Source organism: Apostichopus japonicus, chromosome 2 (genome assembly GCF_037975245.1).
Source record: "Apostichopus japonicus isolate 1M-3 chromosome 2, ASM3797524v1, whole genome shotgun sequence".
Lineage (NCBI taxonomy): Eukaryota > Metazoa > Echinodermata > Holothuroidea > Aspidochirotida > Stichopodidae > Apostichopus > Apostichopus japonicus.
In genome coordinates this window covers 20492368-20519677 of record NC_092562.1, presented here as the reverse complement: position 1 = coordinate 20519677, position 27310 = coordinate 20492368, and the positions used below count along the sequence as shown (strand labels likewise).

The 27310-nt window shown below is 37.0% G+C and overlaps 2 protein-coding genes across 3 annotated transcripts; one reads left to right on the top strand and one right to left on the bottom strand.

Moving 5' to 3' along the window:
- Positions 1 to 2385: 2385 nt before the first annotated feature.
- On the bottom strand, positions 2386 to 10733 carry LOC139981630 (dynein light chain LC6, flagellar outer arm-like). Its single transcript, XM_071994165.1, has 3 exons — positions 10482 to 10733; positions 4022 to 4079; positions 2386 to 2885 (listed from the first exon to the last, which is right to left on the bottom strand). The coding sequence occupies exon 3, from the start codon at positions 2880 to 2882 to the stop codon at positions 2499 to 2501; it is 384 nt and encodes a 127-aa protein (XP_071850266.1). The 5' UTR covers positions 2883 to 2885; positions 4022 to 4079; positions 10482 to 10733; the 3' UTR covers positions 2386 to 2498.
- Positions 10734 to 19146: 8413 nt separating this feature from the next.
- LOC139981564 (uncharacterized) lies at positions 19147 to 27291 on the top strand. 2 transcript variants are annotated; one of them, XM_071994040.1, is made up of 6 exons: positions 19147 to 19341; positions 20520 to 21202; positions 22840 to 22963; positions 23668 to 23786; positions 24816 to 24927; positions 25491 to 27291. In XM_071994040.1, the coding sequence occupies exons 1-6, from the start codon at positions 19262 to 19264 to the stop codon at positions 25576 to 25578; spliced, it is 1206 nt and encodes a 401-aa protein (XP_071850141.1). In that variant the 5' UTR covers positions 19147 to 19261; the 3' UTR covers positions 25579 to 27291. The 2 variants fall into 2 exon arrangements, with proteins under 2 accessions (XP_071850141.1, XP_071850151.1); XM_071994050.1 differs by lacking the exon at positions 25491 to 27291 and having other exon boundaries at positions 23663 to 23786.
- The last annotated feature ends 19 nt before the right edge of the window (positions 27292 to 27310 follow it).

Genomic DNA, 27310 nt, shown 5'->3' with positions numbered 1-27310 from the left:
GTAGGGTGTTCAAGCCAAGAATGCCGTACCGTGCAGAGCTAGACCCCATGCACTATCATACCGTGCACAGTGAATGTCGTTTTTCAGTCTTCGCGGGTCGGACTCGGCGTTTGCGGGCCGGATTTGGCCCATAGGCCACCTTTTGAGAACCCCTGACGGAAACGGAATTCTTAGCTTCTAAATTAGGGTTTGTGAACAATTATACTATTGGAAACTGGTAAACTCAAGGTCAAAAAGAAAATACACTTGAAACACCGAAGCCTCAATAACAACAAGCTATAAATTGCAATAGGAAGCATTGACATTATGTATTCGAAATCAACATGCAGAATGTGTCGAGAAAAGTTCTCAAATATTAGACCATCATTCAAGGACAAACTTATGAACATTGACTTCAGGTCACCAGTATATTATACCTAAAGATGATTAAACATATCCAGCAACAAGTTTGTTACTATCAAATCAACGTAGATTACCCTCACCCTCACCATACCACCCACCCCCCCCCTTCCCAGCATACAAATCCTTTGTAACTATTCGTCATTGTACACGGCACCGGTATATCTGACTCAGGGCCATAACCATCTGGGGACTTTATCCCCGTCCCTGAACAAAATCAACGCTCATTCCCCATCCCACCACCCGCATCGGCAGACAGAATATTAAACAAATTTTTAGTTTGCATAAATACACAACATGTATATATGTGCTGTACAAGCTCTCCATTTTACAAAGAATTCTCAACTGAGGGGAGGGGCCACCCTTCCACCTTAGAACCCTCCCCTAGACGACATATTATCTTACCGACTGACCCCAGAACAAAATCGTGGTTGCGCCCCGAATCTAAGTTTGATAAAATATATTGCATCCAAGTCATATATAGTCATCAAAACGATATCAAAGAGATATCAATTGATGAAGTTAAAAATAGGTTGATAGATTTTTTCTCACTCAGAGGTCTCTAATTAGCCAGCAATTAACGATTTGATCGGATTTTGTGCTACCTTTATAAGTTAAACATGCATGGCCTTAAAGACCATCAGTACTGACTCAAATATGCTAAAATATGCTAGAAAATGAAGCGGGTTATTTGTAACTTTATACAATGCATTTAATTGTCTAATTAATAACCCATATCGCTGTATGGGAGGGCCTTATATGACAAGCCGTTTTAACATTTACCCTCTAATATGACTTAGGTGAAATGCATTCTACTTAAGTGAAATTCAATGTAACTTAAATGAGCTTGTATTCTTCTTAAGTAAAATAGAGGCCAATATTGTCCAATTTTACTTGTGTAAATTGGAATTCTACTTTAGTGAAATGGCAAAGTGGAATTGAATTTCACTTAATAAGAATACAAGTGTTTCTATTTTACTTCAGTGGAATGCAATTTCACTTGAGTAGAATTGTAAAGTAGAATTATATTTCACTTAAATAAAATAGACCACATATTTCATTCACTTGAATAAAATGCCACTCCACTTAAGTATCATTAAACTTAAGTGAAATTATCTTCTTCTTAAGTGGAATACAATTCTATACTTAAGTAAAAATTGCATTCCACTTAAATAAAATAGAACATTTTTATTCTACTTAAGTGGAAGTCTTTTTCACTTAAGTGGAAAACAATTCTACTTAAGTGAAATTGCATTCCACTTACGTAAAATAGAACATTTGTGCTCTACTTAACTGGAATTCTTTTTTCATCTAAGTTGAATTGAATTCGACTAAAGGAAAATATATTATACTTAAGTAGAATTGGGAGGTATACAGTAAATGTTCAAAATGCATACCATAGGGCGGGCCTCGCAGTACCTGCCTGCAGGGGAACGTATATCCCTGTTCCACTAGACTACATCTTTGCAAATTCTTTTTACAGCAATTTTAAAATAATATTTTACTTATTGGTAATGACCTTTAAGTACAAGAAAATGACAACATGCAAGTGCAACGGGAGATTGATTGAAATATGAATTATTTTAACAATATTAAATGAAAGTTGAACAATATTAAAGTGACTATACACGGTGACAAAACCAAAACCAAACCTGCTATAGATATGATGAAGTGTATCATACCTTCCATCATATAATTAGAGGATTTTACCATCTATTTCCTCGGTATTCTTAGTCTTGGGACAATCTTTGTGTTTACAAGTTTCCATGGTGACATAGGATAAACAAAGGCAGTCTAATCGTGGACCGTACAAATCATTCCATGAAGTTACGCCTCCATTCTTCCTTTCAATCTATATTCCAGTTAAACCCGTCATATTCAACACAAGAATGATGTACCAAACTTGCTAAAGAAATTCTCGAAAAGTTGCGAAATTTCAAAGACACATACAATGCAAGGAATTCAAAACGAATGTTTTTTTAAAAAAAATATTTCTTTTAACAATAAAGACACAAATTGGGTCTAAATCTACAAATATCTCTCTGCGACCCCCAAAAAACTAAAAGAAATCATGAAGAAAAGGCAAAATAGTAAGAGTGTCATCCCGATTTAAAGAGCAACACGGCGACTTGTTTCACGTACATGTAAATAAAGTTACGTGTCTCATGAGTGACGTAACTACCAAAGTTTCTACCCACAATGCAATGCCAGGCTGCTCCGAATTTCGAGTCGAACTCCTTCTTGATGTAGGCAGCTATATCCTTCTCTACTTTGAACTGATCGAAAGCTTCTTGCGTGATCTTTGTTGCTTCTTCCTTCATGTCATCCTCCATGTCGGAGTTCTTGACCACCACTTTGTCTTTGCTCGAGTTGCCTGCATCTTTGTCGCCGTAACTGTAAGTCGATAGACCTCCTCCTCCTCCTCCTCCACCTGTTGTCGACTTGGACGAGTAACTATAAGAGCTGGCTGAATGTGACGTCATTTTCTATCGAGAAGCCAAATGAAACAATGTTTGTTGTCATCATGAATGATATACTATTGGGTACGCATACATCACGTGGTTTTAATATATAATAATAATATATTTGCTTTTTATATAGCGCTATATACCAGCGATAGGTCTCAAAGCGCTTTACAGAAGTTATATAACCCCTGGTCAATGATAACCTGTCCCAGAGACAATCCCTCCAGTCGACAGCAGTTATATACTGCGCCCAATGACAAGTTACCTTACAGGTACCCATTTAACCCCTGGGTGGAGAGAGGCAAGTGAGGTAAAGCACCTTGCCCAAGGACACAACGTAATGAACTAGGTAGGAATCGAACCAGCAATCCTTGGATCACGAGTCCGACGCCTTAGCCAATTGGCCACCACGCTCTCACAATTAAGCTGACATATATACTCCCTCCCCCCACCCCACCCAAGCATGTCTCTCTCTCTCTCTCCCATGCAGTAGGAGTATTTTTTGAAGCGGTTTATCACAAACTGAAGGTAGGAGGACGGGTCGCGAGTGGGGTGGAGCGGGGTGATGTGGAGCGGGATGGGGGGGGGGGCATGGGACAAGCAATTTCATATATAGCTTTTGTATGACTACAAAATATGTGCCATCTATACGCTGCTGACTTCCGTTTTAATGATTCAACAGAACTGATAATATGGAAGTATCATATCATAGCCATTTGTGAGAACAAATGTAGGAAAATAGAAAAGTAAGCAATTTCCGAAAGATTTCTTTTTCCTCCTAAATTTCCTTGCGTGTATGTTACTTTAAAGTTGAGCTGAAGAAAAACTCATAAAGGCGCTAATTTACTTCCCAATGTCCAACGAAATCAAAACTGTTAAAGTGACGTTGATTATTATGTGAAATGTTGTTTGATTCTTCAACCTACAACTAACCCTAAATTAAGAAATCTTTCAAAGTTTATTATTGTTTTTTTATTTTAAGATTCTAACAAAGAGCACGTCGGTTATATAGGCTAGAATGCGTGTGTATATATGTTCGTGTATCTGGAAATGGATGTAAATACACGATAACAATTTATCAGTCACAAATATTGACAAGTTTTCTTTGCGGTTACATTGTTTTGTAGAATTAGGAAAGCTATACTGGGCAGACTCACCGTTTCCGCTTACGAGACAGATCTCTGTGGTTTTCTGTAAATATCTCAACAATTTATGCTGCATAAAAGGAAAGAGAAATAGAACTATTGATCAATGGTATCAGATTTCAATTTCAAATCAAAGAATATTTTGAAAAAATTGAGATCAAACCATACAGCATGTATCGAGAAAAATATTTGTCACAATTGAAACAAAATATCAAGAAGTATAGCAGATAACGGTATCTTAACTAATGATAGCATGCATCTGTATATACAAGGTTGAGGTAGGGGTTTCAAAGTGGCGGGGGGGGGGGTTGGGGAGGGGGGAGGGGTAAATAAATGATCTCCGTGGATCAAAGGCGAGACATAATGACTGTGAATACTTCGATTGAACAATGTACAGGGTAGACATATAGAGGACATTATTCATTTCCATGACCGTGCCCCAGATTTAATAGAATTACTAGTGTAATATTTAACCCCACCCCACCCCACCCCCACCCCTACCCCCACCCCTACCCCCACCCCTACCCAACACACACTGTTAAACCCCACCCACAAAAGAATGAGAAGTAGTTGTTAGTACAATCATGCCTGTAGACCTAAAGCCTATGCCTGGAGAATACACCTAAATCTCACATCAAAATTTGCTTCTTTTTTTTCCTGTGGGAGAACCCGTACTCTTAAACATCTACACGGGACCATACCACCACCCCGCCACCACCCACCCTCTCAGAATCTTGGATCCTCCTTACCCTGCATGATGTTTTTCTTGTCTAAACATGTATAGGTGCATAAAACAGAAGATTTAACTATACAGTACCGTATACAGTAAATATCAGGTAGGTTAGGCAGCCATCAAATACACTTTCAATCAGTGGCGTAGGAAGGTACTTTTGAGTGAGAGGGGGGGGGGGCTGAAGACTGATGGCCGGCCTGGGGGAGGGGTCTAAGGGGAGGGGTGTCCCCCTCCCCTTTGGAATTTTTTGCATTTCCAGGTGGCCTCAGATGCAATTTGGTGCAATATAGCACACTTCAACACCCACTCCATTTTGTAAACTTAATTTTGTATTTTCTCCTGGCCTTAGATGCAATTTGGTGCTCCAAATGAGATTTTTTTTCTCATTTGGAGATGAAAAAGGGGTTTTCTGACTTGCGAACCGGGGGGGGGGGCGGAATGATACTTCCGCCCCTCCACGTTTTTCACTGGGGGGACTGGCGCCCCCCAGCCACCCCGGTTCCTACGCCCTTGCTTTCAATACTCGGTTCAAACTTCGAGTATAGATCTGCACAGAAAACAAAAAGTACTCATTGAGAGTAAATTTACTTAACAAATGAGTGTCAAAACTATTATTCGTTCACATATTGTGTGTTTGAACGAGCTTGCTTAGGTTTGTGTGAGTATTTGTACCATCATGCTTTAATTTACTCATTCGTCTACGCAAGAAACGTAGAATTAGAGCTTTAGTGGTATTAATACTAGCTTCAAATGATAAAACTATTCGCACATTTAATTTTACCCTTGACCATGGTAAATTTACTCAATCGCTTCAGAGATGTCTTACAACAACGAGAGTTGAAGTACACGTTCGTGTTTAACTTTACTAGTATTAGAATAATCTCACACGCCGTTTTCAACGACTACTACTTCGTACGATGAATACGTCACTTTCACGCATACAACCTTATACCCGGCGCTCACGAAGTTACACGTTACTCAATCCGTCCTCACTTCTTTTGGTGTGGGTGTTTCGTTAAGCATCTAAGAGTAAGTATTTTATCGAAAAGATGATCCAACAGCACTGGTCGTGGACTATACCTAACTTTTCATTATTATATCAACTCATTCAGCTACTAGACTGATACGTACAGTGACAGTTACCTGCAAGGTTACTTGTAAGTTGTAACGTTAGGATAGCATACTTGGGCAGCGTTGTCCCGTAGTCTTTGTAGGCTAGGTCTACATTTACGTGTAAGTAGGCATAGACTAGGCTAAAAGAATTGGTAATAGGCTAGGCATATGCCATCTGAGTTGACGTTGACTTTGTGAACAGCAGTGTGGCAGTTGTTCAACTAAGAAATGACCCGCATATGCTGCTAGTACTATTGTTCCACTTAGCCGAAAGTTTATGACGGCAATGATATGTGGTTCTGTGTAGTCCAGCCTTACTTAGTCCTAACGAGTAGCAATTTCATTGTGTTTGTGCAGGCCCTAGCCCTGCCAAAGCAGAGTGGGGGCCGGGGGGGGGGTATTAACAGTAGGCCCTATAGGGTAATATTGTGAAAGAGATCATACTTGTTATAACTTGAGATGTACTGTTAAAAAAAATAATAATAATGGGGGCCTAGGGCCTATATAAGAACATGAACAACCAAATTACCATGCTACTTGGAAGTTGGAACATCATCTAGGCTACCTTATTATAGGGTACATGACTCTTAATGTAGTAAAGGTCGGGTGAGAAGCAGAAGTAGCTTATCATTGGGTCAGCAGAGGTAGAAATATACTATTTAAAAATGTGAAAGTCAGGCACTATATACCTAGGTATTTGAATAAAATTAGGCCTAGCCTTTATGCCTAATTTCATTCAAATTATATAGGTCTGCCATTGTTTATACAAACCCCTTAAACTAAAAGCCTTCATTATTCTTGCAGTAACAATAGACCACAGAAGTCAATACACAGGCCGCTTAGTTGAATCACCATTGCTACAAAATCCTTCACTAAAATTCATAAGTGTACCAGTATGAAGTAGTTGATCATGATGAACTAGGCTGGATGAAATTTAGTGAGAAACGTACATCAAATGATAAATTGTCATATTCTGATGATAAGGAGGGAAGAATAATGAAATTATTGATTGAAGTCAAAGCTCTGTCATGTCCTTGATGTTATAAACAGATGCTGATCGATGTCTCAGAGTTTTAAAATGCATATAGGCCTAATTTACAGCAGTTAATAGTTTCTCCTTTTTTTTTATTTAATTCCGACTACTTTATTCTTCTCAAAGACTGAAAAAATTTATAATATTAATGTGAAAATCAACGGACAATTCCATTGCCTAAAATATTCATAAAGTGCTGCAAACGTTGATGAATACTGACTACTTTCAAAAGTCTTACTTTTGTCCTAATTTTGGGCTACAAAATTTTTCTTTTGTCCTGTTTTATCGATGATTTTGATCCTATACTTCTACTGTATCATAGACTTTCACCATAGTCCACTTGAAAGCATGCTCTGTTCAACAGGTCATTGTAGCCATCAGTAAAGAAAACTGCCTTGAATCATGATTTTGAATTTAATGGTTGTCGATAGCCATTAGTCAAATATAAGCCCATTGATGCTAATGCCTAAATGTGATTTTATAAATGTTTTAGGCCTACATAGAAAGGTGTTACTGGATTACACCAAGTTACATTTAATCAGTCAGTAATACAGTTATACTGCTATCGACAGTATTATCTTTAAATAACTGGAAAACATATTTCGTATGCACTTTACTGTATAATGATGTTTTGAAATGAAATGGTTCTTTTTCATTTCAGATTTTCATAAACACTGCAGAACGACAGTCCTGAAAAGGAGTCAAACATACGCAAAGTAAGCATGGCAGAAAATAGGTGGAATTTAAATTACCAATGCCCAAAATGTTTGGTCTTTTGGACAGGAAGGTTCAACAAACTCTTAGAACATTTACACCTCATTCACTCTCATGAGCAACATTTTTCACTTAGATGCGGAATAAAAAATTGTGAAAAGACTTATGTTAAAATTGATTCATTTAAGAAACATCTGAAAAGGGTGCATAATAATTGTCATTTTGATGAAACACTGGCTATGTCTGAGGAAGCAAACATGCAAATCGATGTTAGATGCTCTTTGTTGTCTAATTTGCACATACCCTGCCTTTGATATGGAGTATCCAAAGGAATGTAAAAATTCCTTGTTGCTGGCAGAAACCATGCTTGGAGCGAAGAATACAACAACACGGGGTGCACAATCACTTATTCAAAAGGTACTTTCATGTACCTCCAAAGTGTAAAACACCCTGATTTGCACTAACTTTGATATTGAGTATCGAAGATATGTTAAAATCCATTACTGCTGGCTGAAACAATGATATTAGTCCAGAACAGAAAAAACACAAACTATGTAATTACTGATTCAAAGGACCTTCATATAGCTCTGTGTTCAGAACTTTAATAGACTAAGAGTTCCATACAATGGAAAACTAATTGAAAGCAAAAAAGTGTAAAAAGTATTGTTATTCTGTTTCTCAAAGTTTAGGTGTATGTTTTTCTTCATTTTATTACCAATGCAAAGAAACTTTTGAAAAAACAAAGGTTTTGACTGTTCTTTTCCATTTTCTTTCGTATAAATTATTTATTCTTCATAAATAATTGCTGCATGGGCTGAAAAAGTTCTGGTCTGCACTTGCAAATCCATGTTTGATGCACTTTGATTTATAATTGTTAACCCTTTCCAATGAATGATCATCATTTCAAGTTTATGTCAACCTTTCCATGATGATATTAAAAGTAAATCACTAAAGTTTCATATTAGAATTTAGTATCATAACAATGTATTTATATGTAAAACATTTCAACCCTTTGAGATGTACACATGCATGGGCGGGAGAAATCTAAAAAGTTTAAAGATGTTTGGTGTTGATTACATCCTAAAGCAGAGTTTTTTGTACTACGAAAACAAATAATCGTTGATGTTTAATTGATTGGAAATCAATGGTGTTTATCGTTCTCGTCATTATATCTGGTCATTTTATAAGTCATAGCATATATACATAAAGTTAATTAGCCAAAGCATATCTTGCAAAGAAAATTATGTGTTTTTCATGAACGGAAAAGATTGATCAAAGTCATCCGCTTTTTACGTATTTTCAAGGAAGATATCGTTTTAACAAGTCTTAGAATACTTTTACTGTTTTATGAGAGTACATGTGTTTAGTGTGCCTTCTTTTGTTCTGTTCTGACGCGTTTGATTTGATACGTATTTGTTTCAATAAAACATTGACAAAACTACAATATGTTTTCTCAGCTTTCATTTCTTAAGATTAAATAAATGGTTTAGTGAATAGTAATTTTACTCATGGCTTGAGTATGTTTATGGTTCGAATAGTAAATTTAAACAAACTTCCTGGTAGTTTTCGGGATGTAACTTTACGAGGCTTATATAGTAACTTTACTACCAGCGCCATTTAAGAATACTCATAGTGGTCGTAAATTTACTCGCATTTGCCTAGTAGAACTGGGGATGTAACTTTACTCGCAATTGGAGTAAATTTCGTTTTCTGTGTGATAGCCAGTTTACTTTAGGGATCAACCGTATAATTTGAGCAACGGGAACGCAAGCAGATACCAGTCATAACTGTTGATAAGCGTTAATAAAGCTGTTGAGATGCTAGAACATGTTTTTATTATATATGGTCCCATGCATGCGCATCGCGCCCGTTGTGTGTTATCGTATATAGGCATAGTTGTATTAACTCATATAAACATGCAGTCGTGTTTTGTCATATAGGCCATATACAAAGCTTTACTATGTATTTAACATATTCATTTTCTTAAAACATATGGATAAATTATATACGTGTTGTTGGTTTGTTCTATAACTATTATTCTTCGAACCGATGTGACTGATTGTACAAACAACGTAGGCCTATGTGACGGATTAGATCTGCGAAATTCCATGATTCAGAGTAAATAGCCTAAGTATTATCTTGTGGGGTCACTGATAGAAGTGAAGTATACACAAAGTGACATATAGACACGGATGTGAATACAAACAGAATGAATGTTTGCAAAACCTTCTAGCGAACAAAGATGTATCACCCGATCGTTGAAGCCGACTCCCGGCATCGGTATAGGAGGTTCCGGGGTCCTCTCCCAATTACTTATATTATTATATATGGTACATTCTGAGAGATATTTAGACTATAAATTCGGTCTATAATTAGGTTGAAAGGCAACTACTTTGCATTTGCGTGTGTGTATGTGTGTGTGATAAAGAGAGGTCGTGAAGAGGGAGGGGGGGGGGGTTGTACACATCCACACGCGCCGCGTCATATTTATGATAGTTGCATTATTTAAATTTAACATAAAACATTATGAGAAATATCTGATACAATTTAAGGATAGCATATACATACAACATTTTGACCAAAAAAAAAACAAAAATAGTATAGCGGACTGCAGGTTTTAAGTTTCGACATTTTATAACCCTTTCATACTATGCCAATTGAGCAACACTTCACTGTTACGTTTACCTTTTCCATTTTGTTTTTCAATTCAACATATACATTTATAAGTTTAACAGACTGCCGATATAATATATGATATATAATATCTTATAAAAGAAATACATTTGTGTCGGCGACACACTGTGAACTCGAACGTATAACTCTGCATGTCAATTTGCTATGTTGTATGAACTTTTCAAGAAACAATTCTATGCACTTACCCAGTTATAGACTTTTGAGGCGTTGTCTGCAGTAGCTTCGTACGACGTTCTGCCGGATTTTTAAATGTTACCTCTGTTAATAAAGTTTATAACTAAGATCATGAATTTTCTTTAATAACATAGAATAACACAAAATTGACTGGCAACTGCGACTTCAAAATTCACAATTTATGGAGGTGTGTATATGAGAAGGTGCGAAAGAATTTAAGTCGTTCCGTTGATATCTATCTTCGAGAAAACAATCTATTGTAATTTTCAAGTTTACCATATATTTACTCATTTTTGTTTTGTTTTTTGGTGCAATAAGTTGTAACTTCCAAAGTTCTGATTGGATAATATTCTGTAAATTACAGTAGCTTATAACAAAGTTTTTTCGTCATTCTTTTCAGTACCGCCTAACCCATTGTATTTAAGCACCAACCTATGGCACTCCTTCTATACTCAAGGTGAATTCAACCAGTTACGGTTCACTAACTTAAAGTATAAAGCACCAGCCTAGGCTGAACCTGTTCATCTGTTTGTTTCCGTATGGACTTTTTGATATAACACTGTCCTTCATCGAATTTGCCAAGGACTTGAAATACTAATGAACACCGAATATTAGATTGTAACATAAATTACTACAAATGGATAAATAACCCATCCGGTCACACTGGCAGTATTCACTAACTGTTAGGATAGGCCATTGGTTGTAGACTCCTACTCAACGACTAGGCAATCTTCAAGATAGAAAATAACATGAAATGTCATTACTTTATTAACCGTTGAATTGTGAATATACCCGCTATGACATACTAAACCATGCAGAAAGTTTGAAAATGTTTTTGACATTATACATGGTACAAGACTTAATTTGGGGAATGCTGTGGACCGCTATATAAAACACTGTCATACAAATACTACAGCCTGCAGGCTGCATTTATATATACCGCTCTTTAACTTTTGATAAATGAAGTTCACCTTTAAATATCTGAGGCTTGACAGTTAAAGTCGATGGACTGCTTATATGTCTAACCATGGAGCTATTAGTATTACCGTAAATAGCTCCATAGTCTAACACAGACGATTAGGTCAATTCCTCGGATATAACATAAAACTCAGTAGAAAACCGTTAAAAGTTTACATAGTCTGATAAAACATGTTTACACCTTTAGATAACAAACGTGTCAAGGATAGATGTCAAGGTCTCAAGGACAAATGTGTTGAATGTCCTCCAAGAGTGCGTTGTTGGTTATATGAAGTTAATATAATCTATTCTGGTTGAGTTATAAGAATTGGTAAAAATATTAATTAACATTTTAAAGGCATTGAAGACTCGCCCCAAACCACGTGCCGCGCTCTGAAAAAAAGTTAACTTTCCGTTGCTTGCAAGTGAAGGTTTCTTCTTGTCGCTACAATGCAGACAGCACCGGTAATGAAACGTGATACCTTGTTATATTTTATCTAGACCTGAGATGTCCATCGCTGCTATGTACAGTGTTGTGGGTATTGACCGTAGCTGTATGTATTGACTGTACACTAGTGTCTACTTACCGACGGTAGCAAGCTGTGTGTGTATTTTCTGGGATCGATGGTAGTGTCTAACACTTCTGTTACACCTCATTCGAAACTAGGACAGATTACCGGCATGAGACGTTTCGTTGTGCGCGAGTATTTACACCCTTTAACATTTAGACCTGAACTGGGGAGCCGACCTCATCATCAATTTAGCATTCCAAAGACTTATGCCTATTTTAAAGTTGTATGTCTTGAAAGCCGGAATATTATATAAAAACGTTATTAGGGCTTGAACAATTTTTGTCTTTGATTATTGTATCCTTTAACGTACCCTCAGTTCATCAGACTGAATCTAAACATGAAAAAAACCCATAATAATGATAACAATGATAATCAAAACAATTATATCATAATAATAACGATAATAATAATTCTTAGCCCATTATAATACACGGTATATACTTGGCATGGCCTGCAAATATTTCTACATTATCGCGCTGCCTTTGTCGTGTCTGAATATATGCACAAAATGAATATTTGATCAACCTTCTGACGCTGTGACCTATTTCAGACCAAACTATGGAACTAATTAAGCTCAACACCAAAGTAAAAGAAGTTGTGGACATAGGTACACGGTGTACACACTTAACACTGTACTGTGCACGGTCTTATCACTGAGACACTGTACAATCACTGTTGTTACACTACACGGTCTGTGGTCGTACGACTTCAACAAACCAATGACTCGCAAGTGCGACTGCGCACATGGGTTACTTTAGCACAGCTGAAAGCTTTCAACTGAGCTTTTTAAGTCTCGCACCACAATTAATTGTTCCATTGACTTACATATCACTTTCAAGACCTGTCAAAGCATAGATAGAAGTTTTCAGCTGGGCAAGGGCGTAGGAACCGGGGGGGGGGGGCTGGGGGGGGGGGGGCGCCAGCCCCCATTGAAAAATATGGAGGGGTGGAAGTATCATTCCGCCCTCCCCCCCCCCCGCTTCGCAAGTCAGAAAACCCCTTTCTAATTTCCAAATGAGAAAAAATATCATTTGGAGCACCAAATTGCATCTAAGCCCAGGTGAAAATGCAAAATTATTTACAAAATGGAGTGGGTGTTGAAGTGTGCTATATTGCACCAAATTGCATCTGAGGCCACCTGGAAATGCAAAAAAAATCCAAAGGGGAGGGGGAAGGGGCCATCAGTCTTCAGCCCCCCCACTCAAAAGTACCTTCCTACGCCACTGCAGCTGGGTATATCCTACCCACACATGATAGCTGAGATCTTGGCCTATCATGGCACTTGCAAATATCCATATCATGACTGATTAGGTTTTGAGCTAGGAGAGGCCTAGCAAGTTTAGTATACTCAAACCCAACCCATATTCGCCCGGAGTAATATCAACATTTAACCAAAGATTTTCTAAAATGGTTTATATCACCTTCAATCCTCCCTATTTTCACACCATCTGTACTTAAATTATGCTCTTTCACATAAAGGCTGAATTTTCGGTCCCCCTGGGACCTTCGTCAGCAATACTTGGCAGTCGACTTCCAATATATTTTCTACAACTTTACTCCTTATTTGACAATTATGAGTCATATCTTATTTCTCTGGTTTTCTCTAATAATATTTTCTTTTGGAGTAAACGTGGATTTTCGTTATATTATATATATTATATATATATATATATATATATATATATATATATATATGAATATATATATATATATATATATATATATATATATATATATATATATATATATATATATATATATATATATATATATATATGATGAAATCCATTCATTAGGCTGATAAAAAATGAATGGAACACGTTGCACTTGGGAGACGATACGGGTGACTTTTTTATTAACCTCCCTGTAGTTGCTAGAAGACAACCTCCCAGCCTACGCAACATCCTTGCTAGGAGTCGTTTACCCTCCACCGAAACTTCCCAACCCAAGACATTCAGGAAATTCCGGACCCTGACATTCAGCTCTCTCCTTCAGGGGTGTGTTTCATCCAGGTCCATACAATTATTGTGACACTCCCTTTGTGATATATCTTATCACTTGTGTTCTCTGTCCTGATATACAAGGGCGTAGGAACCGGGGGGGCTGGGGGGGGGGGGCGCCAGCCCCCCCCCAGTGAAAAATGTGGAGGGGCGGAAGTATCATTCCGCCCCCCCCGCTTCGCAAGTCAGAAAACCCCTTTTTCATTTCCAAATGAGAAAAAAAAATCTCATTTGGAGCACCAAACTGCATATAAGGCCAGGTGAAAATACAAAATTAAGTTTACAAAATGGAGTCGGTGTTGAAGTGTGCTATATTGCACCAAATTGCATCTGAGGCTACCTGGAAATGCAAAAAATTCCAAAGGGGAGGGGGACACCCCCTCCCCTTAGACCCCTCCCCCAGGCCGGCCATAAGTCTTCAGCCCCCCCAATCAAAAGTACCTTCCTACGCCACTGCTGATATACAATACATTGGCAAAACCTCCATTCTTTTCGTTTATACGACTTAATAATCACAAAAGCACAATCAGACTCAACAAAACCAGTTTTCCAGTGGCTAACATTTTAATCTTCCACAACACAATATCGGCTGTCTTAAGTTTGCCAATATAAAAGAAACTTTCTACTGTGTACTTTGCGAAGAGGGCATGTAGGTGAAACAGTCTTCCGGTTCCGCTTACGTTTTAATAATAACAAAAATTCCCAGTTTCCGAACATTTCAATCTTCATAGTCATTCTTTCAAAAACTTAAAATGTATTTTAATTGCCTCGAACATCAAATCAGCTACTGAACGTAAACGTAAAGAAATCGATCGGATCTTTCGTATTAAGTCTCACATCACCGGCCTCAACAAAGACTTGGGACCCCTTAACAACTATCAGTTCTACAAGCATGTGTAATCCGTTCTTTGCCCCTTTATCCGTTTCCTGTATATTTCAATTTATTTTCTAGTTGGTTAGCATCATGTTTGATCTCTAGAGTAAGGCAAAATATGTCACCAAAACAGAACTAGTATTGTTCGATACAGGTGACAAACGCCTACAGTGGAATTACGATCTTCCTTACCGGTTTCGAACCTCTGGACATACAATCAGCGTCCATAGCCTAGTGGTTAGGGTGTCCGCGTACAGAGCGGAAGGCCTGGGTTCGTATCCCGGTGGAGGCTGGAAGTTTTTTCACTGTTCTTGATTTTCCAACTCATCACGATTTTCATTTATATATATATATATATATATATATATATATATATATATATATATATATATATATAAACTTCACTCCGAAGGTTCAGTGATATTGTGCGTATATGTTCTCCCCCATTATTATTGCCGTCCGCGGCCAAGTGGTGTGTAATTAATTACAGAGGGAGTGAGCGCAATCTGAAAGAACAGCGGTGAGTAGAAAGTCGTATATGGATCGGAATTCACATACTAGCAAACTGGCCGGACGGTCTAGCACACACAGAGAAAAACACAAAGAAATCGATGTATATAGGCTATACTTATATTCCATTACGGGAAACGCAGAGGATGTAGAATCACAAATTCATTATAGATATGACAGGGGCTAATGAGGTCAGGGATTCGGTATCGGGATAAGACTGGTATTAAAGGGGTGGTACACACTGAACACACAAGAGTGTAGTGCAAAACTTATTTACAGTTACAGAGTCGAGAGTAAATCCAGATGGGCAAAGAAATATGTCCAAAATTTGAAATGTTATGTTTCAAATAACTGATTCCTCCGTCCATTTTCCTTAATACTATGGAGGTCTACGATTATTTGAAGTTATCATATTGGCTAAAAGCTAAAAGTAAGTTCATTATTATATTCGCATGATATGTAGACTTTCATCATCTTTGGTTGAAGCAATTCTGTATAAGTCAAGTACGGTAGAGCCTAATACAGGGAAGAGATAGCCTATACCGTATCCAACACCATACATTCACATGATAGAAGATGAATTTGTTGTTTGATAAGTATCCATCATGAGTATTTCCCTGAGAACTTTCACGTTTTGTGCTAGTGGCTTTTGTTATCTGCCTATATAATTGTCATATTGACGAGAGTTCGAAAATTGCATGGATGGATTAACACGTTAAATGAGATAAATAGCGGTCCCTCGTTATCTGATCAATGGCGTGTTCACTTGAACCGTATCACTCGTAATCTGATGAAAATCGCGTTAATTAACAGAGATTTCGTGACTCTACTTTCCCCGGTAAAATTATAGGTAACATGCACTTACAATCCATTATCGGAACGTTTGACGAATATGCGGGCGGAGGATAAGTATATAACTCATTGCATTTAGGGGCGGGGGTGGGTGGGAGATGGGGGGGGGGGTAGGACAGCAAAACTTAGTTATGAGAGACTATCGCCGGTTTTCTCAACCTGTCAATGAAATAATTATACAGAATGTCACATTGCTTAATAAAGAACTGACCGGTTTCCACGACTCGTCAGCATGATCACGATTCTAGTCCGTGATCGTCACGAGATCAAGGCCTGATTATACGAGAGACTCAACAAAAATCATAGATTACATCTTATATAAATTTAACTCTATCATTTTGATTGGTTTTGTTGGGTATTTTAGAGAATTAGATTTAAAGAATGAATCAATGAGTTAAAACCATGTACCTTTTCGTTTATTTTCAATGGATTGTTGACAGGATTGACCTAAACCCTAGCTTCATTACATGACATTAAACATAAAGTGTATCTCGTTGCCACACAGAAATGATTTTCTTCACCGGTGTTATTCATATTATATCATGCGATAGATGGCGCACCCCTTCAACTCGTGTAGTGGAATTTTCCAGTAAAATTCATATCAAAAATCACAGCACCTGTGGATGACATTCCTCGAGATATATGAAATAATCTTTGATAGGTCCTTTGAGGCCATAAAAGTCCTTCGTGTTCCATTATTGAATTTTGTGTTGCGTCTGTGAAACTGACCTTATGGCCTGTTGTATCAGAAAATAAAGGCCAGTAACTTGATCAGGGGTTACAGCGCTACTGGGGGCTCCATCCTCAACACACTAAATATTCATATATTATAGAGAAGGGGTGGGGTTAACACTTATGTACTTCTTTATCCACCTCTATCCCGAACGCACGCTAAAGCCCACCCACGTTGTTTTAACCACGCCTATATATCTCCATTCTCAGCACACTCATTATGTCACTCAAAGGTTTGCCCCGCCTTTTTTTATGTAAACTTGACCTCAACTGTTCAATAGTGCACAGCATCGGTCGCTGCTGTCAAAACCATGCCGGCTATATATATATATATATATATAGGTTATGTATTTTAATATCATTAAATGCACTGAGCTGGAGCTGCTTTTGAATGCATACAATTCAGCTGTTGGAAAAGGTCAATTCTCAGTGGCATAGATCGAAGTGCAGCTTGGATAGCTGGCAGAGTTTTTTTATTAAATGATTGTCTACAAACTTATCAATATTAATTTTGAGCCTACAGACATCCTCTAACTTATGTGCAAAAGAAAATCAGGCAACGCAATTTACCTGTATTTTCTAGAAACGATTCACCTCATCTAACCCCCCCCCCCCAATCCGATGAAGATGTGACGTCATCTATATACTTATGCTCCCCCGCCCTCCATAAAGAAGTGTTACATATAGAAAACGAACATTTTTATATACATATTGTATTCATACGAACTTATAGGTCTAATATGCGTTAGTAACGACGAGGAAAATAAATATATAAATACAAAAATACATAAATAAAGATAACATTTGTCAACTTAGTTTCAGTTTACCTTTTATATACGGTTTTGCTTTCGAATCTCACCTAAGGGTGAGACCAGCTGAGATCCATAAATGCTACAAAAAACTCTGCCTGTTTGCACAAATACGTGCTATCTCATTATTCTCCCGGCTTTTGGTTTACAAAAAGGGCAGCGTACCTATATTTCTACACCGCCTTATTTACCCGATGAGAAACCATATTACTTGCTTACTAAGATCTTGGCCCTCCCGTCCCACCTCCTCCCCCTCCGCTTTATTTTCAGTTCCATATTTACTATACCCACCAAAATCTCTTTAGGAGCCAATCGGCCCACGTAAGTTCTGTTGGTAATTATCTCTCGAAAGGACGTATAGCACCCATTTTTGTCAAAACCCCCCAAAGTGCCGCTTTCAGAAATTTAGAAGTATACCCTACTCCTGTTTGGTTCCCGAAAGGTAGATATTTTTCCCATTTGTCTAACGAAAAAATGCCGTTATTTTTGTTAGTGCTCAAATGCGACCTGATATCAATGAATTACAATGTCGTACTACTTTAAAATAAGTATCGATTACATATTCAAAGACATCATAGCTGAAGTCATGATTGCTGGAATCTTCCGGGTCTATACCAATTCACCAATGATTTACTGAACTCTCTCCGTGGGAAGCAGACTAATTACAAATTCTTGATGGGTCCCCGGTGGAATCAGTGAATCAATCTCAGTGTTAAATTCAGGCGCGTAGCCAGGAATTTGCCAAGGGAGGGGCGAAACTGTAGATACGGCATTGCATACTATCTAAGCGTAGCGCCACCATGATTGGCGCGAAGCGTACAAGAAAATTTTGGCTGAAAATGCCTCCCAGATCGCTGGAAATGGCACTTCCCGGCCCTTGTAAGTTGCATCTTAGCATTTTCTCTTTTGAAAATACTAGCGATATCATAAAAACATTAAAAAAAAAAATATGCTCAAGGGGGGGGGGGGGCGGCTGCCCCTTCGCCCCCCCCCTTGGCTACGCGCCTGGTCAAATTACAATGCAATACAAGAGGATCGTGCGCTTGTGAATGATATCAATGGTATGATCGATACCTCCTTCACCATATAATGTTCGCCATGCCATTCGCTGCGCCATGATCGAATTTATGCTAGCAATAATTCGAATATAGGCTGTAAAGCAGTTAATATAGTTCATCTACATCTAATAAATTTCAGCAGACGTAAACAAATTGCATCCTGAATATTAGGATGAAATAGAATTTGTGTTGCCATTAATACCCGACTCTTTGCCACTGCCGTAGTTTCTGCTTTTCTGTTATACATTTGCATGCCGGGTAGTAAATGGCTTGGGTAAATGACCATCATGAACAAGCCCTATGCAGGCTATGCAAGGCAAGACATTTATGTGCCACCGCAGTTACATGAACAAAAAGGGAATCTTCGTTTCCACTTTATCCATCAAGTTTACGTTCTCCATCATAGAAGTATGGGCGTCAAACAAACATGGCCAAGAGAATTGTGAGATTTTGGGAAAATTACAAATACCGATTTGTTCCATGGATCGCCGCCAACTTGAAATCGAGGTTTGCAAACTTTATGAGGCCTCGGGCCCAAGTGCCTTTCGAAACGACTGTATAGTCGTAGGCCTAGATTAGCGAGAACATTTCCATAGCATACACACAAGTCAATCTATATACAGCTAATGCTGTAATTATGTAAAATTGATTCAATAGTTTTATCCCGTGTAAATGTACTGCACAAAGAAAACCCTGCCCATACTGACATGGCATTTTGGAATGATAGAGAACCCGAAGTATTTCGATCAGGAGAATTAACATTAGGCCTCGGCTAGGTCAAGCACAGACATACTCACAGTTCACACAGTACAAATATATTGAGAGTGGTATATGCCTTGGTTGATTAAAGGTTCTTAAAGGTACATTCTCCAACTCATTTTACTGTTTGTCTACTTTTACATGATGTTTTTACTAACCAAAGACTTCAAGACTGGACCATATATTATCAAAATTACATTTGGCAAATTATGAAAACAAAACATTTGTGATATATCTTGCAATAGTATAATCAGAAGTTATCAGGCATTGGACTAAGTTAAACTAAGCTATTAGTAAAGTTTGGAAAAGGTTTCTCTTCTCTCAGACTACCCTACTTTGGAGTATAATTTTATAACTGAATGTTACCCTGATTATTATTTATTTATCTTGTTCATTCAAAAGTATTAACAAATTATGTGGAACACTGTATGTGACCTGCATGGTTCCCCACACGTGATCTATCTCTTTGAGTGAACATTAGATGAGACCAGGTCTGTGTAGGTGGGGGTATGGGAAGTGAGGAAGGTTACCCCAGGCCTGGAAAAATATGCAGCTGCCCAGTGAAATATGGGGTAAAGAGTACTTAGTAAATATGCTTGTTTTCATAATAAATTGAATAATAAATGAAGTGTACAAACAGTGGGTCCAGTGACATAATTGTCCCGGGGTGAATCTTTATGTCTCTGGGATGTGTCCTCCATTTTGATATCATTTCAGTGGTCACCATGTCACCAATTCATCACTCAGTATGTTACTTGTAGCCACTGAGCACATGTTTATGGATAAAGAGGAAACCTTTACCCTGTTAACTGTTGAAGAAATATTTTTGCCTGATTTTCTCTCTTGCATGTTCAATTAACTTTAGTATACTAAATCTTTCAAACACTGCTATTCTACCCATCTATTTTCATTTGCTTTCTGTGCAGGTCAGCGCGATGTGTGGAAACATCAAGTGACAACATTTTACCCGAGACCATTGTATCCTCATCTTTAGTTAAGCTTTTCACTGCTTTGAATGAGAATGAAAAACTTACTCCACCAAATGACCGCAACTCTAGACTAGTTACTAAATTTGATAGTGAAAGAATAAATGCTGCCAAACCTGGAAATGGGAAGCTTGAGCATTTTCTTCCACCTATGAAATCAAATTTTCTTGTAAAAGATGTATTTGTGTTTCCTATTCCCTGTGTGAGAGAACAATTGAATAATTTATTAACACTCAAAGATTCATTTGTAGAAAGGAAAATCAAACAATATTTGACGCTGTTACGTGAACACTTCAGTGCAATTCCAGATACAAGCATAAAGCCTTTGAATTTGACAAAATATCAAACAGTACCCAAACAGAGTTTGCGTCGATACCAGCAGCATTGCAATAGGACTTATTCTACCACAGAACACAAACATGAATTTTCAATCGGAGTGGCAGGTCATGATGGACCCCAGAAAGGAACGGAAGGAGTGTTTCTTAAATATCCACAACAAGTAATGTTTGATGTTTTTAAGTTTACCATACAACGCAAACTCAGTAATCTTCCAGAAGGTGGTGTTGGAGTGTTTGTCAGCAGTGGTGTGTTACCAAAGCACCACATAGTTGCAATGTATCCAGGTAAGAAACTCATCACCCCCCCTCCCCCCTTCCATGACCCCCATCCACAAAGAAAACCAAATACATTAAAAATGAGGATCATGGTATACTCCCCTTTTTGCTGGCGTCAATCCATTGGCCAGTAGGATATTATCAATTATAGATCATTTATAGTAATGACCACAAAGTATTATAGGCTACAAAAAATTAAGTCAAATAACTTGCTTGAAAGTCACATATTGGTCTCTTATCTTCAGTTAAGAGAGGAAAACTGGTCTCATCTGAGAAGGAAAAAGGTAGCTACCATAAAATACCCTTTAACAGTTTGTGATGATATCAGTTCCAGCCTGGGTTCATATGCAAAGCAGGCTAGGCTACACATCTGTATGCATTTGATTTCAGCCATGAGAGTAGTGCATGAAAGTAGCAATTTTTTTTCTGTGTCGAAGGGTCATCAGCGTTGCCCCCCAAATATGCCAGAGAGTGAGATAATGATGAGCTTGTGTCATAACTCCAAGAAGTGTTTTATTGCCACACTCCTTATTATTACCAAAGCACTGTCCCCTGAGACAACTTTTTTTTTCTGATTTAGCATCCCTCAATATTTGCAAATAAAATGGATGGTCTGATCCTCTAGGATTGGGTTTCCCTAACTTTATCCCCCCACGGACCCCCTGTGGATGCAGAGTTGTCTACGAACCCCCAACAATTCGAGACAAATCTGAGTCATTATTATACTATAATACGCATAACAGTGCATTGTAAAAGATCAAGTTCATAGTGTTATATTGTAATGAAAAAAAAAGGAAATGTTTATTTATATGGAAACTTCAAGATCAGATCACAAATTGTATCACACATCAATCACCCATCACACATGATGCTATATCATGTTAAAACAAGCTAGTGACTGCATGTTGTAACTCAACAGCAATTTTAAAGCATGAATTTATGCTAACTTTGCTTTGTGTCAGGCTAAATGGAGGTCATCTGGAATTTCCAGAATAATAATAATTACTTTGGCCAACCTTTCAGTTTACTTTCTCAGCTCTTTATCTTCACGGCATACTGTCATGCGTACACCAACTTCACCAAAGTCATGCAGCCTGTGTCTGTTTCATAATTCAGTTATTTATCACATGCACGGTACGGTACTACTATGGCAACATATGCATATGGAACGCAAAATGAGTTTGTCGATAGGTTCCACTTTTGTACATTAATAAATTATATGATATATCAGATTTTAGATCAACAAAAAGTACTCTAGTTTTGACTTTCAGAAACTTCTCACAAACCCCCTGGGATGGACTCACGCACCCTCTGGGGTTTCATGCACCCCAGTTAGGGAACCCCTGCTCTAGGAAGTACTTTGGAAATGCCAAGAAATTTATGACGTGCTAAAATTGTTTCCAATATCAACATCCTTGAAAGTCTGAGGGTATCCTGCAAAAGCAAACCTTTCTGCTCTTTCAGGATCTTCTTCAATGGCTAGCCTTTGAAGAAGATCCTGCTAGGATGGAAACGTCAGGCCAACTTACTTTTACACATTCTCTTACACAGGCTCTCTAGTGGATAAGCAGTTTGCTGACAGTTTTATTTATTTTGCTTTTATTGATGTCATTAAACTAACAAATAATTATGCATTTTTGCTGTAGGGACAATATATCTCCCATCCGAGCCAATTCTCCTTCAGTCTCTCGGCAATCCATTCATCTTTCGATGTGCGGATGGGTTACTCATTGATGGATGTGACAAAAGGCTCTCAAAAATGATTTATAAGTGAGTTGATCTCTTCCAGAGAATGTTAACCTTGTTCGTCTGTTCAGTACCAGTCAGTTTTAAGAAGTCTTGACCTTTCACAGCCTCGAATCTTTTTGTACTTTTCTCCTTTTAAGTGAACTTCACAGTGAACCAAAAATTGCTAGATATGTTAGTATGGCCAGAAAATTTTCCAAACATATTGGAAACTAATTTGAGGCATAATTGCACAGTTATGGATCATCTGTTTATATGGTATTTATTACTAATGTCATGAATTAATATTGAGGTAGATTGGTAACTTTCTCTCAAGTTTGGTTACCATCAAGAGATGCTCTTTTACTCTTTCCAATGCAAATGGCAAATTAAAGGTAATGAAATACCTTGGAAGTGAGTATTTCCAAAACTGTCTAAACAATGCTTTAAAGCTTTCTCCTAAGCTTTTGAATTATTTTGGCCACTTTAGTATACCAAGCCAATTGTGCATCATTATGTAATCCATTGAAGAAAACATGCATGACAGCTTTTGTATGCGTTTTTGACTTTTGAACTCACGTTGCAAATCCAATTGTGGTGTTAATCATCAAGTTTCTTTAGAAGCACTTAGTTGTATCTTGAGAAGTTGGAACTGCTTTTGTGTTAATTAAAGCTTGTTACAGCAAATTTTGATTATTTTAATACATTTCTCCACAATTGCTTTCCTGCATGGTCATTGACGAGGCTAGCTCCTGTAGCCGCCGGGACAGAATTGCACCAAATACAGCATCATCAGATCTCACCTGGACGACGGACTATCCACAGAATCCTTTAAACGTCGGACAGTACATCAACAACCAAACAAAAGGTGATTATATGCTAACTTGGAGACCAAAGGTTTCTTTATCTTGTTCAGATATAATCTTACTTTAGTTCTTTAAAGGAGATTATGCTGATCAAAGTTGACTGATCAAAGTTGATTGAAGAAAAAAAAAAGAGGAGAAAAAAAAAAGGTTAATTTCTGCACGAGTAGGTGAATTTAGCCATATGATAGCTATACATATATAGCTGATATAGCTAGCATGTTTAATCTTGAAGATTGGTTAAGACATATGAATGCATCTAGCAACAGCAGAGTGAGTGATATCAACACGTTGAAGAGTTGAAAATGTCTTTGTCTTTCTTTTTAACGTACAGATCGTTTATGCACAGGAGAAAATTATATTCTTTAACTACTTTTTTTCTTGTGAATACTTGCATTGAGTAAAACAATCATCAACATTGTATGTATCACATTTCAATGACAAATAAAAACAACCAGATTTGCAAAGGAATGGACTAACACATTGGAAGAAAAATGAACAAGACGACATCACAAAATAAACTAGCCTCGGTAGCCTGATCCATATCTTTCCACCAAACAAATTTACCTAATAAAAATTGACATTTTTTTTAAGAGGACATTTTTCATATAGCAATGTGAAATATGATTTTGGTCTCCTTGTCTGCCATCATTATATTCCTTTCTTGTACTTGACGAAATAAAATGAGATCATTTCACTATTTCGTTTCTGATAATGTTAGGAAATTTGAACTAAAATATATATATATATGAATATGCATTATTTAGATTACTTGATTTTTTTTTGAAACTGAGCTTTGAGGCAATCTTGAAGACTGAGTTCTTTTGGTGATCTTTTTTTAAATCACCACAAGACCTACAAAGAGAGGCTAGGGCCAAAAGCAATAGTCAATAATTTGTGAGGGAAAATTGTATTTAATTATGATCATATTGTCTCTGTATTGGGGGGGGGGGGGTACCACCATGTTATATTTTACCTGCAGCTGCTATGTTGTAAAAGATGTAGATATATTTCTTTCCAATTTTTACCTCCAGAATATCCAGCAAATGTTGCCTACCAAGAATTAAACATTGACCATAATTTTCCATTACATCTAAGAAAATACCTTCCCAATGTTTTTTATTGTGCTGGGCAGCTCCACCAGAGGTTTGTACATATTTCATACTACTTAGAATCATGATTTGTATATGCAATCCATTAAAGTGTGTTGGAAGGGTGGAAGGGGAGGGGAAGAACATTCTCTCCCCACCCTAACTTTCCCTTTCAACTCGGCCTACTTTTCAAAGGCTTATCAGAAACGCAATTTTTATGATTGTGAAAAAAACACAAAAAACCAACCTTGTTATGTAGGTAAGGGAAGGTTCATCATTTCTTACTAACACTAATTTAATATTCCAGAAATGACAACATTTCAACATTACACTAAAGGAAAATTCCAACAAGTATTGATCCTAATCGTTTGTAAAGGATATACTGTGACATTGATACGTAGACTGCTTCAGTCTCCCTCATAAAAACTTTCAACTTTTCTTTTCATTCTGCCAATGAAATATTTAACTGAAGCACGTTATGAAGGGAACCATCTAAAATTGTGCTCTTTTATTAAATAAATATAAAAAAAATGCCAGAAATCTCTTTGACGGCCTCATGTCCACCAGACACTGGTTGTGATTTTTGACCTCTAATCAATTTCCTGTTTCCTGTTACAGACCCCTCAGAACTGTTGTGCTCGTTTCGCTGAGGGACATTCAACCTGGAGAAGAACTATTGTCATCTTACTTTACCCTGATACACTGAGAGAGTACACTAGCTGATATGCTGCATCAATGAAAGGAAGGCAAGGGGAGGATGAAAAAAAAGTTATCAAAGTAGAGCAATTTAGTCTAGATGGGTGCTAATGAGAGGGAAAGGGAGGTGGGGGTGGGGGGGGGTGGGAGAAGGAAATACAGCAATTAAACATTACATTAAAGGAAAATTCCAAGTAGTATGGATTATAATGGTTTGTAAAGGATATACTGTGACATTGCTACGTAGACTGTTTCAGCCTCCCACATAAAAACTTTCAACTTTTCTTTTGATTCTGCCCATGGAATATTTAATTGGAGCATGTTATGAAATGGAACCCTCTAAATTTGCAATTTAAGTGGAGAATCCATAGTTTTGTGGATTGCTTTGATTCTCTGTTGCGATACTGAAAAGTTGGGAAATGCATCAAAATTACAATTATAATATATGAAAATGGTACTATCCTAGAAGTATTTATCTTACAGATTTAACAAGATGAGTGGAACTGAGTAACATTAATGTTGCTCATAGACATTTATTTTCACATGACCATTTTCCTATGAATATAATCTCAACCGAGAGTTCATCATTATAAGGGATTATTTGAAAGAATCAAAGTATATTTTGTATCATCAGAAAGTAGCATATTATTTTCTGATGAAAATAAATTTGATACACACAGCTTCCTCTAAGGTGTATATCAAGTTGTTATCCAGGTACATCATGTAAAACATTTGAAATAATTTCATTTTCTATGAATATAGTCTCAACAGAGAGGTCATCGTCATAAGGGATTAATTGAAAGAATCAAAGTATATTTTGTATTATCAGAAAGTATCATATTATTTTCTGATGAAAATAAATTTAATACACACAGCTTCCTCTTAGGTGTATATCAATTTATTGGCCAGGTATATCATGTCATAAATTTGAAATATTTTCATTTTCTATGAATATAGTCTCAACCGAGAGGTCATTGTCATAAGGGATTATTTGAAAGAATGAAAGGATATTTTGTATTTTCAGAAAGTATCATATTATTTTCTGATGAAAATAAATCTAATATACACAGCTCCCTGTTAGGTGTATATCAATTTATTGGCCAGGTATATCATGTCATAAATTTGAAATATTTTCATTTTCTATGAATATAGTCTCAACCGAGAGGTCATTGTCATAAGGGATTATTTGAAAGAATGAAAGGATATTTTGTATTTTCAGAAAGTATCATATTATTTTCTGATGAAAATAAATCTAATATACACAGCTCCCTGTTAGGTGTATATCAATTTGTTGTCCTGGTATATCATGTACTAAATTTGAAATATTTTCATTTTCTATGAATATAGTCTCATCCGAGGTCATCATAAGGGATTATTTGAAAGAATCAAAGTATATTTTGTATTTTCAGAAAGTATCATATTATTTTCTGATGAAAATAAATCTAATAAACACAGTTTCTTCTTAGGTGTACATCAATTTGTTGTTCTGGTATATCATGTAATAAATTTGAAATATTTTCATTTTCTATGAATATAGTCTCAACCGAGGTCATCATAAGGGATTATTTGAAAGAATCAAAGTATATTTTGTATTTTCAGAAAGTATCATATTATTTTCTGATGAAAATAAATCTAATATACACAGCTTCTTCTTAGGTGTATATCAATTTGTTGTCCAGGTATATCATGTAATAAATTTTAAATAATTTCATTTTAACACTGTTTAGTTTCCCCCACTTTAA